The following is a 14,041-nucleotide window of genomic DNA, read 5'->3' as shown; positions in this document are numbered from 1 at the left end:
CAATTTCATTTGTAAAATTTAATATCCCAAATTGTGAAACAAACAAAAAAGTACAAATAGATGCGAAAAGAAAATGCATTTGGGCTTCAAAAAAAATAATGGGCAAAAAATTGGGCATCAAGAAAAAGTTTTGAGCCAACAGCTTTAAAACTTCAAGAAAATGCTTTTCATGCACTTTTTTTAGTGGTTCAAATTGCCAGCATGGTGGTCGCCGGCGGTCACATCCTCCAGCAAGTGCCTGTTCTTGGTTGGGGGAGAAAATCAACGGAGAGTTCTGACAGAGAGAATAAATGTATATTTAAAAAAAAAAAAGGTAAAAATAATAATTCTATGTTTTCAAGAGGGGCAAAACAGGAAGTATGCGGGTAAAATATTGAAATCTGCTTGGAAAGAGAAAATTTCCACGGCAATATCGTCATCCTGTTGAACGAACATTAATTTTGCACAATGAATTTCCTTAAAACAGAACGTCCTGGCACACTGAATTTAGATCATAGAATTGACTTGATATGACATGACATCCAATCCCAAGAAAGAAAGTCGCTCAGCTGATGTTGATTAAGCTGCTTCCGTGGATGGAGCTGGCTTCGGATGGGAGGAAGAAAGAGGCGGCTCAGTTGTAAATTCCGGTGGGGATTGCTTTGGACTTCTAATTATTAATGGGTTGGTGGACCTGGATAAAATTAGTAAAAATTTAAAATTTTTGTAAAAAGTAATTTTTTTTATTTGGATAATTTTAAAAATAAAAAATTTATTGATTATAATGAAAAATAAATGAAATAGAAAGGAAAAATAAATCTTTTTTTTAAAGATATCATTCTAAAATTCTATAAAAAAAAAAATCTAAAAAAATTAATTCTTTAAAAAATGAATCTTAAAAAATTAATTTTTAATAATTAATTTTTTTTATATTTTCCCTTTCACCAAATATCCCATAAATGCAAGCTTAAATTTTTTTAATTTTCAATTTTTAATCGGAAAAAACTAATTAATTACAGAATTTTTAATTGGAATTTTATTTATTTATTTATTTTTATTACTTAAAAAAATCACTTCCTATTATTTTTGATGAATTTCCTATATATTCTTATTCACTAATATTATTTAGAATTTGATCTATACCCACTATAGTTCTTTGTATAAGAAGATGAAATCCACCAATCGGATGCAAGATGCTAAAAGTTATAAAATTACGAATTGACTGATATTATTTTATTAGGTTCATGTCATTTTTCATTCATATATTTTACATTATATTATCACATCATAATTGGTATCCAAAATATTGAGAATCTTCTTATAAATCATGGAATATATATATAGTAATTAACATATGTGATAATCAAAATATACAAAAAAGAAAAAATACCCATATTTGGAACAGATCATATCTACTTTTGCTTATTCTGATTCTCCCAGTAATTCTTTTCCAACATGTCCACTTGTTTAAGCGAATCTACTTTTTTCTCAAGAACTGAAAAAAGAGACGAAGGAGCAAAAGGAGGAGGCATGGTGCATGGGTCAGTGCCAGCCGGATCCTTCACCATGGAATCCATCATGTACTTTTTTTCTAACTCATTTGCTGGACAAAACATTGACTCCAAACAAAGTTCAAAAGCCTTTTGAGGAATTGTAGGCTTGAACCTTAATAGCTTTGCATATTCATTTAAAAGATGAAACATATAGTCATACACATTGTCCATGTTCAGCTCTTCCTTGATGAACTCTATTGCTGCTTTGCCAATATTTTGTGCCTGTTGATGTAATATATAAATCAGAATTATTGTTAGTCTTAATCCGTAATTAATTAACATCTTGTAATTGGCAAATTCTTTTTCCACTAAACTACTTTTAGATCATCTAGTTTGCTACCAATTTCAATCTAGGCCATCCCTTTTTATCTTATTATTTTTGTTTTTAAATTTAATAATATTTTTGGATTAATATTGACATTTGTTTTGACAATAATTATCATTATTTTGTAATCTATAATGAAACAAAAACTCAAATTGAGGGTTTTAGTTCACCAAAAAAAAAAAAAAAAAAAGAAGAAAAATGTGTGGCTTAAATTGAATCCAAAAATTAAAATTGAAGCACTTCGTTGAATATATATATATATATATATATATATATATATATATATATATATATATATATATATATATATTGAAAATAGAATGCCTAAATTGAAATTGGGGGTAAATTAAAGTGCCCCAAAAGTGTAGTTAATAATAACTATCCTTTTGTTTGCGAGCTTTTTTCACCAAAAAAAAAAAAAAAAAAAAAAACTATCTTGTGCCTTTTTTTTTTCTTTGTTAGGGGAAAAAAAAAAAAAAAGAATGGAAGATTTGAGATATTTAAGAATTACTATGAGATAAAATAGCGGCTAAAGTTGTGGCAAAGGGAAATAATTAAATAAAGCATGCTTTTAAGGTAATTGTTACCTCTTTTTGGTGAGTGTTACCCCAGTGAACAGCATGCTTAATAGATCTGCACTTGTCATTGACCTTTATAGGCCAATAATGCTGCAATGGCTTCAAACCTCGGCTAAAGAAATCATAGTATCTGGGATTGATTGCTAAAGTAAGAGAATCACAGGCAAGAATATATTTTTGGCTCACAGACCAAGCATTCCCTTCTACATAGATCTTAAACCTGCATATATTCATGAATTTATGTCAAAGAAAATAGAAAGAAAACAGATATGTTATATTGTTAAACAAAGTTCGGTACTAATCCATGTGGGACAAGCTAGTGGCAATTGACAAAGCCAATTTATTCTTAAACAATATTCTCAAAATTCGAATCTTATACCCTCAATAAAGAAACCAAGATGAAAGTGAAAATAAACAATCATTAATATTGTAATATATATATATATATATATATATATACCTATGGGTGCACTGGCTTGCTAAATCTGAATTCTTGAACCCTTCCTTGGACTCTCGACGCCAATCCTGCAAAAGCATCAGGCATACCTTATCTGTATCTTCTCATTTTCGGTAGTTTAATTAGCTAGAAAGAAGAGGTATATATCATTCAACAACAATGGGGCCTATAATTAACAAACAAACAGTTATGTAAAGAACAATTAGATTCAAAATAAAAAATAAAATAAAATAACATTATGGTACCATTCCCTTGTGTTATTGTAAAATTACATTTCTGTTTTGCTGCAGTTACTTCTCTTTGGTACGTAATTTTTCAAAATTTAACAGTAAGAAAATGCACAAATGTCAATTTCAGGATAATTATTAATATCATATGTTAAATATACATTAGTATCTCTGTATACATCTTGGAGATCATGCATGCGTGTTTTTGGGGAAAATTTCAAATTCAAAGTCATTTTATGACAACAAAATATGCAAACTTAAAAGGGTTGAATTAACTGGCTATAGACCAAGAATAGTTTGACGGAATTTCTAGAATGATGAAAAGTACTTTAAAGCTAAACAATTGTTTAGGTAAAAGTATGACGGTATTGTGAACATTATTTGCCTTTGTGGAGCTTCTCCATCTTACCATGATGTTATCAAGCTTGTATTTTTCTATTTAAATTTCATAATCACTCTAGACTGCTTTAGATATCTTGGGACCATTTTAGTGATTAGGTTTTTAAATTATAATTTTTTTATTAATTATTAATTAAATTTTATGCGACCTAATCTTAAGAATAAGTGCTTCCAGAAAACATTAAGCAAGAAAATATTAAACAACAATAGATAAAGGCTATGGACTGATAGCTGCGTGCCTCCCAATGCTATTAGGGTATCTACACAGTGGGGCACCTTTTGAACCCAAGGATAAAAAAGAAACACTAGCAACTATTCAAGACTTATCTATGAATATTCTAAGGGAATATTCTCTCGTGCAAAGCCCTTTATATTGGACAACACTTTATATTGGACACATTACAAGTCTAAGAACATTAGGCTACTCCTTCGAGGCATGGATTCTTAATTGTTTAGGATTCCATCGTGAAAAAAATTCTGAATTCAAATTCTTCGACCTTCAATATTTTAAATAATAATAATAATAATAAAATCGTTACCTGTTTGTACAAACGAGCATACCAGTCCTGTTTGTCTGTAGGATTACATTTCATCAAATCTCTCCTTACTTGGGCATAACCTGGGTTTCCTTTCCAATATGCATAAGGTTCCCTATCCACCCATCTCATCCTCTTGTTTCCTTCCTCTAAATCCTTCAACAAACTCACCCATGGCTTTATGTTAATCTCAGGCCTATCCAACAACAAGTCACTATTGTTATATATGTTTAACACCAACAATCAATGCATTAAACAGAAAATGATTATTGTCTCTTAGAAATATATAGAACCATACTGGTTATTTCAAATTTGACTTCTTTTTTTTTTTTTTTAACACTAGTAATATATATATATATATATAAATATATTTTTATCTAAATAAGAGATTTTATAATCATAACAAGAAAAATGTTATTTATCATACTGATAAATAATTATCAATAAAATTTATATGTAAAATAACAATATAAATAGCTATAATTAAAAGATTTATTTTTAAAATTTTAAATAAAAATAATAAAATCAAATATTCTAATTAAAATTTAATATATGAGAGGATGATTATCATTGTAATCGATATAATAAATAACAAGACTTTATTACCAAATAATCCAAAATCTTAGAATGCCCGGTGATCGGCCACCTAAAAATGCCATGTTTCGATGCTCTAGCCGAATATTTGGTTGTAAATATCTAACATTTCGAAATGGAATTTTACCAGTGTAAAAGATAGATTGCAGCCAAGCAAGTAAAATGACCTTATTAAATTGTGACCAATAAGATTGAATTTCCAACCTTATTGGTTTGGGCATTGAATTTTAAAATAGTCAAGTCTAAGGTCTTAATTATTAGAGAAGTAAAAACTAGTTCCCAACCGACCTAAATTCAATCCTACATTTCAAAACTGACAACTAATATGTATAATTTTTTATATCATGAGTTAAAATACAATAATAAAATATAGTGAAAAATCATACCATCCCCAATAGGACCAATCAGGGAAAGCCAGGTCGACAGTGTCACCATCACCACAGAAACCAAATAAAGTAGGGGGGTCGGTGGCGTTCGCCTGAAGATAGTCCTTTGCAAAAAACACAGGCCAGTCATGGCAATTAAACACGAGCTCCAAATCAGGCACTTTTCCTGGGTACCTCCGTAATAACTGCGCAACTCCCCACCATGTGAATAAATCTCTTGTCTGAAATGCCCTATCATATCTTTCCACGTAAGCCTTCCCATTCACTATCACCAACTTAAAGTGGGACCTTGCCCTTGCTTTCTCTATCATCTCCCTTGATATCCCTGTGTGGGACCATGGCCTTAGATCTTCGTAGATCCACCCAAAGTATTCTGGACACGTAGACGGCTCTGATGTGCAGCTTGGATCTTGTCGTGAATTGTGGGCAGTCTTGGAGGGGCATGTTCGCGTCTGTGTATACTTTGTGCAATTGAGTGCGATTTCTATGCCTTGAGTGGAGTTTTTGGGGATTTTGGTTTTTTGTTGATGGCATTTATGGGATGTATTTTTGGTTGTTAGAAATGGTCTTAGAGTTGACCTGGTCAGAATCTGAAAAATAAGACGCAAATTAAAAGACAATTACTTGTTTTCTTTAAATTGAGATCATAAGACACTTAAGTCTAAGAAAATGCATGAAATGTCAACTAATTAAAGATGTACAGATTTCACTAGTAATAGAAATAAATAAATAAATAAATAAATAGATGTTGTAGAAAAATGAAACTTAAAGTGATGTCAATGTTATTTCGCATAATAATAAAAAAAAATGAGAATTGCATATTCAGTTTCAATGCACTTTTTTATTTTAAATATTTTTAATAAAATTTATTATTATTTAAATCAAATGGCCCAATCATTTTATTTTTAAATTCAGTTGGCTAAACAACTTTAGTGTCATATTCACATCATTTTATTTAAATGGCCCAATCTTTTTTTTTTTCTTTTTTTTGGTTTATGTTTTAAAATGATGTAGAGTCATATAAATTATTAATCGAGATGAGGATGATTTTAAAAAAAAAAAAAAAAAAAAAAAAAAAGGGCATAAGATCCTGATCCCTCTTTCACAATTGTTTATTTTTACCTTTTCATATATTCAGTTCTCAATTTTCAATAATCAACTCATTTAAGTGTTGTTTTGTTTTTATTTTTTATTTTTATTTTTTTCATAGTAGAGGTACGGGAACTTGTATTCAAAATTATTATCAAAGAATAACATTGACTTTGCCACTGAATTATAACACATTATTTAAAGCACAATTATATACCTCTAAACAATTGTGAAAGAGGGATCAGGATCTTATGCCCTTTTTTTTTTTTTTTTTTTTTTTTTTAAATCATCCTCATCTCGATTAATAATTTATATGACTCTACATCATTTTAAAACATAAACCAAAAAAAAGAAAAAAAAAATCTAAGCGAAAAAAATTTGTTTTTTAAAATAAAATGAAACTCTATCATTAATTGGACAAAACTGAGAACATAAAAATGGGAAAGGAGGATTTCCATCTATAAAAGAGTATGATTAGTTAACCAAACATAAACAGTAGTACTAATGAATAATTAACATAATTCTAACTTCGAAGAAACATAAGTTTAAGATATGTTTCTAGAAATACATATCCGCATGTGTGTTCGTTTATGGATAAAACATAATAAATTTGAAAAAGAAGAAAGAAAGTTGAAACTCTTACAGGTATATTAAGCAAGTAGGTAGAGGCAAAGCCTCCAACCAGCAGGAGCACGAGGAAGAAGAAGGTAGGAGACTTCATTAATGGCTGCAAAATCGAGTCCTTGAAACCCTGCATGCTGTTCTTAGTCATTCTACTTCCAAAACTGTTTTGCTCTTGATCCTCATGATCATGATCATCGTCACCTACTACTCCTTTTGCCATATTAATTTCCAGAGGTGATTTCTACTTCCTCATAACAGAAATCAAAGAGCTCTACACCTTGTGCCTGTATGATTTATATATTAATATGTATATATGCGTGTCTATAGGTAGAAGTGCTGGTGCTGTGGTTAGCACGTTTTCTATGGATTACCCTTTGGATTCAGAAATCGTCCAGATTGACAATTATGTATATATTTATATATATATATATATATATATATAAATATGTATTGAAGTTTAAATTTCAGACCCAGCTTGTGACCGATCGCACCAATTTTATAGGTTATCTTCATCATAAGGCTTGTTATTTGAAGGTTTGGTAGAATTAATATAACTATATAATTGCTTAATTAAGACTACTATATAGAAATATCATATTCACAACATGGAAATTGTTTATAATATAGTTATTAGAAATCAAAGACTTTTATTTAATTAAACATGTAGTCAACTTAACCTAAAACTTTTATTAAAAAAAATAAAAAAAATAAAAACTTAAACTAAAACCCAATTAGTGTGGGGTCTATATATCTATATACCTATATATATATATATATATATATATATATATATATATATATATATATTGTATCGTTTACTACCCAATTTGTGTGGAGTCTATCTAAAGCTTACAACTTTTGACCTTTCGATCAAATTACAGAATTTTTTGGCCAATGAGAGCAATGGCAATTTGCAAACTTTGTTTGACCAACTAATAAAACTAATGAAATATTTGTCAAGCTATTTTAACGTCAAACTCAGTTTGGCCAATTTAAACTAAATCCAAGTGTGGGAGTGGGAAATCATTATTTGAGGGAAATTTACCCAAATTGCTTCTGAGAGGTAGTTTCAACGTCAAACTCAATTGGGCATGTAAATTTTTTGACCATTAAGGTTATTTGAAAGCAAGATCTTGCACATGGAGAGTGTGGACATTGCCATTAAATTGTCCCAACAAAGACCAATTAAGCATATGAATTAAACTTACAATTTTTTATGTCGCTATGTAATTTAATTGGAGAAATTACAAATATACCTTGAACCTAATTAATCTTCTTCATGAGAATACAAAACAAAATAAAAATAATATTATCAAGTGAAATTGATCTAGTGTTATGTCTTTCACATTTAGATTGTAAAAGTTGTGTGTTTGAAACATGCCATTTTCCTTTTATGATAGAAATTATTGTAATTCGATTATATTGGTACCCATAGCATTATTGATGTTATTTAAAATAATGAGGAACTTTTGCAAAAAACACTATGACACCCAAAAAACCGAAGCACAAATCTTACTCATGATTGTAAGTTGAGACACGTTCCAGTTACTTTGTTGTCAACAGGTCGCTATAAGAACACATGGCTTGGAGTTAACAATTAATATTTACCTTTTTTTTCAATAACAGATAAAAGTTCGCGAAAAAAAGTGTGATGATGTGTAAGAAAAGATAACATGTATAACGCTCACGATTCTTATATATATTTACATATATATAATACTTATTATCTTATATGGTGATCTACTATGGCCCAAGCATTGGCCTATTGGTTCACTTGATTAAGGATAAAATTTAATATTGTATTGAAAAATAAATATTTGCACCATATAGGAATCGTGTGTGTGGACTAATGCACCTGAGATGTTTTATATCATTTTTTGGATGTCTTGGTGGCTAGAAGTGGTCTGAATGTTGAACCAGTCAGAATTTGCAATTTACAAGAATATTCCACAATATCATAATCTATTTTTATAGTAGTAAGTTATTAACTAGTTCTTTAATTTTCCTTGAAAGAATATAATCTTTTAAAAGTTGAAATTGATTTATATATAATAAATTATTAATTAACATACAAACAAAAGGTTTATTAATGATATTCACCGATGATAATAAATAACAATGCTTTAAACAATAACAATTGGACGATATTTAAAAAGGAATGAATCCTAGTTGGATTAAGAAGCTTAATAGTATCTTGATTGACCTTCTAAAGAAGAACAAATCCTTAAATATTCGATAAAATATATTTTTCTGAAAACAAAACAATAATTGAGATTTAAAATTTTGTATATCTAAAAAATAATTTTAATTCCAAGAAAATTTAATATTCTATTCTTTTTTGTTCCATAATCCAAATTCATAACTAAAATGAAATATTTTTAATTATATAGCATAATGTATAAAGTCAGATATATATATATATATATATAATACAACTAAAAGTTCAATTATATGTTAGGACCGGTCCAAAATTCCTCACCGGAACCCTAGACAAGCCCTGATCCCAGGAAAACCCTACCGGACCTTCCAATGGAAAATCCGGCAGAACCTCCCCTAAGGGTTGGACTTACCACAAATATCCTATACTGAAAACACACTTCTATAAACACCATCTTATTCCTCCCATCTTACTACAATTTAATTCCACAAATTTGCAGCACTCTAAATGAATAACAGGAAATCAGTGCATAATTAATAACTAAATGTCCAATACAGTATACAGAGCATTATACAAATAAATGTGGAATTAATACAATGTCAGATAAAGAAGCAATATAAGATGGAGAGGAAAAAAGGGAAGAAATGCTTCTTAGACTTTCGGCAATGAACTGAGACGTCGAGTTCGCCCCGAACGATCAACGTCTCCCAACCTGGACCTAGGAAAACGGGATTTAAAAAATATGAGATGCTAATCATCTCAGTGAGTGACCCTATCTACTGTACAATTATAAAGCAACGATAATTATAGTACATTTGGTTAAGTAAGAATAAATAAGTAAGTAAATAATAATTAATTGAAAATAATATATTCTCTCAAAACCCTCACCATTCACTTCGTTGGAAAAGTTTCCATTTTAAAACATTTTCGCAAAACCCGTTATTTGTATTCCCCGAAAACCAAGGAAACAATTAGTTAACTAAATATCAAATAAAATATAATAAATCAAGCATCCAAAATTTATAATGAAAATAAAATAGGAATAGAATAAAAATAATTTTGTAACAATTACTAAATGGTTAATAAATGTCATAAACAAATAATTCAAAAATATTAATGAAACTTACGTTAAGATAATTCAGGAAATAACAAAATAATTAGAATGAATCAATTAATTGAACAATTAAATAAATAAATAATTAAATCAAATTAAAACCTCCATTTAAAATGAATGGTAAGAACATAGTAAAATCGCTTTAAAATCATCAAATCAATATAAATAGTAAAATAAATCATTTAATTAATAAAAGAAATACTTACATCAATTTAATCATCTATTTGAAGTAAATGATAAAACTATAAAAGAATTTATTTGAAAACACCAATCCATTTAAATAGTAAAATAATCAAGGTAAAATGCATTTTAGAAACATTGATTAAATAAATTATAAAAATTCCATTAGATACATTTTTATTTTAAATACTCTTTAAAAACATTATTATTTGGAAATAATATCGAAAGCTACTTGACGCACCATACTATATACCAGTGATGCCCTATGATACCCAGCGTCACGAGCACCATCTGGAGGGAGATTAAAGAGAGAAACTTGCATACGCTCGTTTCGGCATCCCGACAGCGTCGCTGCTTAAACCGTCATCCCGGCCATGGAGGGGGGCGGCTTATGTGCACTAGATAAAACTTGTCTGCCCTCGGTTCGATGGCAACTCACGGGAGACATTATAACTTGCGCGCTCATCCATATATATAGTACAGAACACCAGTACTGTATGAGTGCGTCTAAAACCAATTATTAAATTTATTATTAAAATACCAAAATTTTCAAAATTCACCGTGGGAATTATACCACTTTACAAATTCACATCCCACATTCTTCCTTTAATATCACCAGCATGAATACTTCGATAATATAGATTCCATCAATTTCAAATCCATCAATGAAATCAACAATAATTTAAAATAAATATTTCTTCAATTCCTCAAATTCTAAAATATAATTAAATCACATGATAAACATAACAATTATAAAAGGAAATTGAAATCACAAATTCTTTTAATTCCCAAATATATTTTTGGCATCCAAACATATATTAAAACAACATACATTGGCAATATAAATTAGATGGAAATTCTCTTAATATCAAATACATAAAACATATTTATCAAATATTTAATTATGAAATATTCCAACAATGAAATTTGATAATAATTACCAAAATCTCAAATTCTTTAAAACCAAAATATTTTATAATGCACAAATAATTAATTCCATTCAATTTTGGCATCAAAATTCCAAATATAAATTTACTAAATATTCAACACATCAAACATATTTTTCAAATAACCAATTAACACAAAATATATATATATTTTAACATCCCAAAATAATTTTGAAGGTGGGTCACTCACCTCGAGCACGCAATTAACCCAAGATCCTCCATGGAATCAATTCCACGGTGCACACGTGCTCCTAGAACAACAATATTACACAACTCAAATAAATTAATATTTTATTCGGGTAAATAATACCCGGTACCCAGGGGACTAACACAAACGTTAACCAAAATTGACGAGTAATATACCGAATCGAAGCTTGTAGGACGAGGATCACATTACAAGCCTCCATTGACCCCAATTCCGCCGGTGGTGGTCGGAATTTGCTAGGGAAGTACCGGCCGAACTTCACCTCCTCATAACTCGAGAACCACTTTGAATTTAAACAATTGGAGACCATATTTGAACTCAGAGGACCCCGATCTGGGTGCGTCTAGCAGTGTTTGGCTGGGAAATTTGGAGGTTGGCATTGCCAGGGATTGGGCTCCCTCCCTGGCCGGCGCGTGTGGCCGTCTGGTGGCCGAAATTTAAGAAACGGCAAGGACCCGAGAGGAGGAAAAGGAAAGGAAAGGAAGAAGAAGAAGGAAGGCTCGGGGGGGGGGGGGGGGTGGGTGTTTTCCCACGTGGGGGAAGAAAAAAAAAAGAAAAAAAGAAAAAAAGAAAAAAAGAAAAAGAAATAAAAAGAAAATAAAATAAAATAATTAAATAATATTATTGTATAGAATAATAATAAAATAATATGGCATGTAACCATAGTTGATATGTGGCATGTCACCGTTGTGACACATGGCACCTTTTATTAAGTCACACGTGGCACACTGTTCACATATTTAAAAATAATATTAAAATAATACTGTATTTGAAAAACTCTACAGGTCCATAACTTTCAAACCATATGTCCAAATCGGACGTGCCGCTAGTCTATGAACTCGTATCGACGAGTACTTCACAACCATGCATGAGTCAAAGCTCAACTTTGCATGAACAAAAAGTCAACTCCGGCACTCCTTGGATAGTTTGGACCTTAACTTGTTTTGCTCATAACTTTCAAACCATAGCTCCGTTTTCGACGTGCTACTAGTATATGGACTCGTGAAAATGTGTACTTTTTAATGGTACCTCAGTCAATGTGAAATTCCATTAGGAACAAAAAGTCAACATTTGACCCCTTCTCGGTCAACGACGGTCAACCTTGGTCAAATTTGAGAAATTTTCGGTATACTTTGGGATGGGCTGTTACATATATGTCACAAATTAAAGGACTACTCAAGATGATCAAGACACAAAACAAGTAATTAATCATAAAACTCTTAATATCAAAGACTTTCTCATGGTTAAAAACAATCTTTATCAACGAACAAATTTACAATTAAATATAACATATAAAGCATAAAAATATAATAGAATTAACCAAAACATACCAAGGAAAAAATATATATATTTGGAAACTTACGGGGATGACATAGCAGCCATAGGCCTAGGCGAGGCTTAAGCCCAATTTAACAAAATATGCATATGGATATGTATATATATTTGCATTATACAGAAAATAAAGTAAAATAAAAACAATCTTTCCATCAAAGAAGAAGGGTAACTCCTAAATGCTTTCGATATTTTGGATATTGGTGAGTTTCTCTTTTTGTACTTTTGCTTCAAGGGCAAAAAAAAAAAAAAAAAAAAAAAGAGTTTAATTTGCTTCTCTCAAAGAAAAAAGGCAAAGTGTGGGAGAGGGAAAACCAAGATATTTTGTCCTTTTTTTCATTTTTTTAAAATTTTTTTTAAATTAAAACTAATGACATATTAAAATAGTAATTTTGAATTGAGACATGATATTTTCGACAAAGAGTAATCCGATTGTACTGCCTTTTGGTTAAAGTTCGATGTTTAGTTTTATCTGTACACTTAATTAGATGTGATAACATAGCACAAATCGTATAAGCAATTGTTTACATTTTGTCTATGGTACGGATCATAGTCTGAGCCATCCCGGGCTATGATCTATATAATTGAATTAACAAAATCCAACTTCTTAATGTTACAAATATCAAAGATCTATATAACTGAATTAACATTAAATTTTTTTTTTCTATTATGTACCCAAATCAAAAAAATATTTTTCTATTATTATCATTTGATTAGATTGATCTATGCGTTGAATTATACAAATTTTAAAGTATAAACTAAACAAAACATATTATGATTCAGTTTACAAATCATAAATGAATAAAAATGAAAAAGCTTACTTAATGTAATTATAAACAACTGAATAGAAAACATCATTGAGTATGACAAATAAACTTCAATTTTTTTTTTTAATATTATAGAAAAGTTTGTAATGCTGAAATAGGTATCCCAATAGATTAGATAAAATTGGAATACCATTTCTTTTATCTCATACTATTCTTTCGATAAATAATGTAAGTATTTTGAAAATTTTTTCTTTTTATATCGAATTCAAAGTGCCATGCTTTTATTACTTAATACTCATATTTCCTATAGTACAAAGGCATAGTCTTTGTTTTTTTTTTCTCTCAAATGAAATAAAAATCTTATTGGCGCCAAGCATGAGGGAATGTTAGATGTATGTTAGATGTTTGGCTTGTAAAATAGTATTTTGGTGGAAGAAGATGTTTCAATTTTTTTTCAGACACGTGTAAAAACTTTAGATTGATTAAGGTTCGTTTTAAAAGATAACATGTGATATATAGGAATTTATTATTGATAATGCAAAACTCATAAATAAATTAACTAATAATAATTTATATTATATTTTTAAAAAT

The 14,041-nt window shown here is 29.5% G+C and overlaps 1 protein-coding gene across 1 annotated transcript; it reads right to left on the bottom strand.

Moving 5' to 3' along the window:
• Window positions 1-1,270: 1,270 nt before the first annotated feature.
• LOC107418577 (uncharacterized) lies at window positions 1,271-7,260 on the bottom strand. The gene is made up of 6 exons (XM_048473519.2): window positions 6,767-7,260; window positions 5,035-5,624; window positions 4,058-4,250; window positions 2,896-2,960; window positions 2,445-2,655; window positions 1,271-1,754 (listed from the first exon to the last, which is right to left on the bottom strand). Exons 1-6 carry the CDS (start codon window positions 6,965-6,967, stop codon window positions 1,392-1,394), a joined length of 1,623 nt encoding a protein of 540 aa, XP_048329476.1. The 5' UTR covers window positions 6,968-7,260; the 3' UTR covers window positions 1,271-1,391.
• Between the last annotated feature and the right edge of the window lie 6,781 nt (window positions 7,261-14,041).

Source organism: Ziziphus jujuba, chromosome 2 (genome assembly GCF_031755915.1).
Source record: "Ziziphus jujuba cultivar Dongzao chromosome 2, ASM3175591v1".
Classification (NCBI taxonomy): Eukaryota; Viridiplantae; Streptophyta; class Magnoliopsida; order Rosales; family Rhamnaceae; genus Ziziphus; species Ziziphus jujuba.
Note: the sequence above shows the minus strand (reverse complement) of the source record. Positions and strands in the feature narration are given on the sequence as shown.

Coding starts and splice junctions, on each gene's coding strand:
- LOC107418577 (XM_048473519.2), bottom strand. CDS start 6,967: ATGGCAAAAGGAGTAGTAGGTGACGATGATCATGATCATGAGGATCAA. Junction 5,625..6,766: donor CCTACTTGCTTAATATACCT/GTAAGAGTTTCA, acceptor CTTATTTTTCAG/ATTCTGACCAGGTCAACTCT. Junction 2,961..4,057: donor ATGCTCGTTTGTACAAACAG/GTAACGATTTTA, acceptor ATGCTTTTGCAG/GATTGGCGTCGAGAGTCCAA.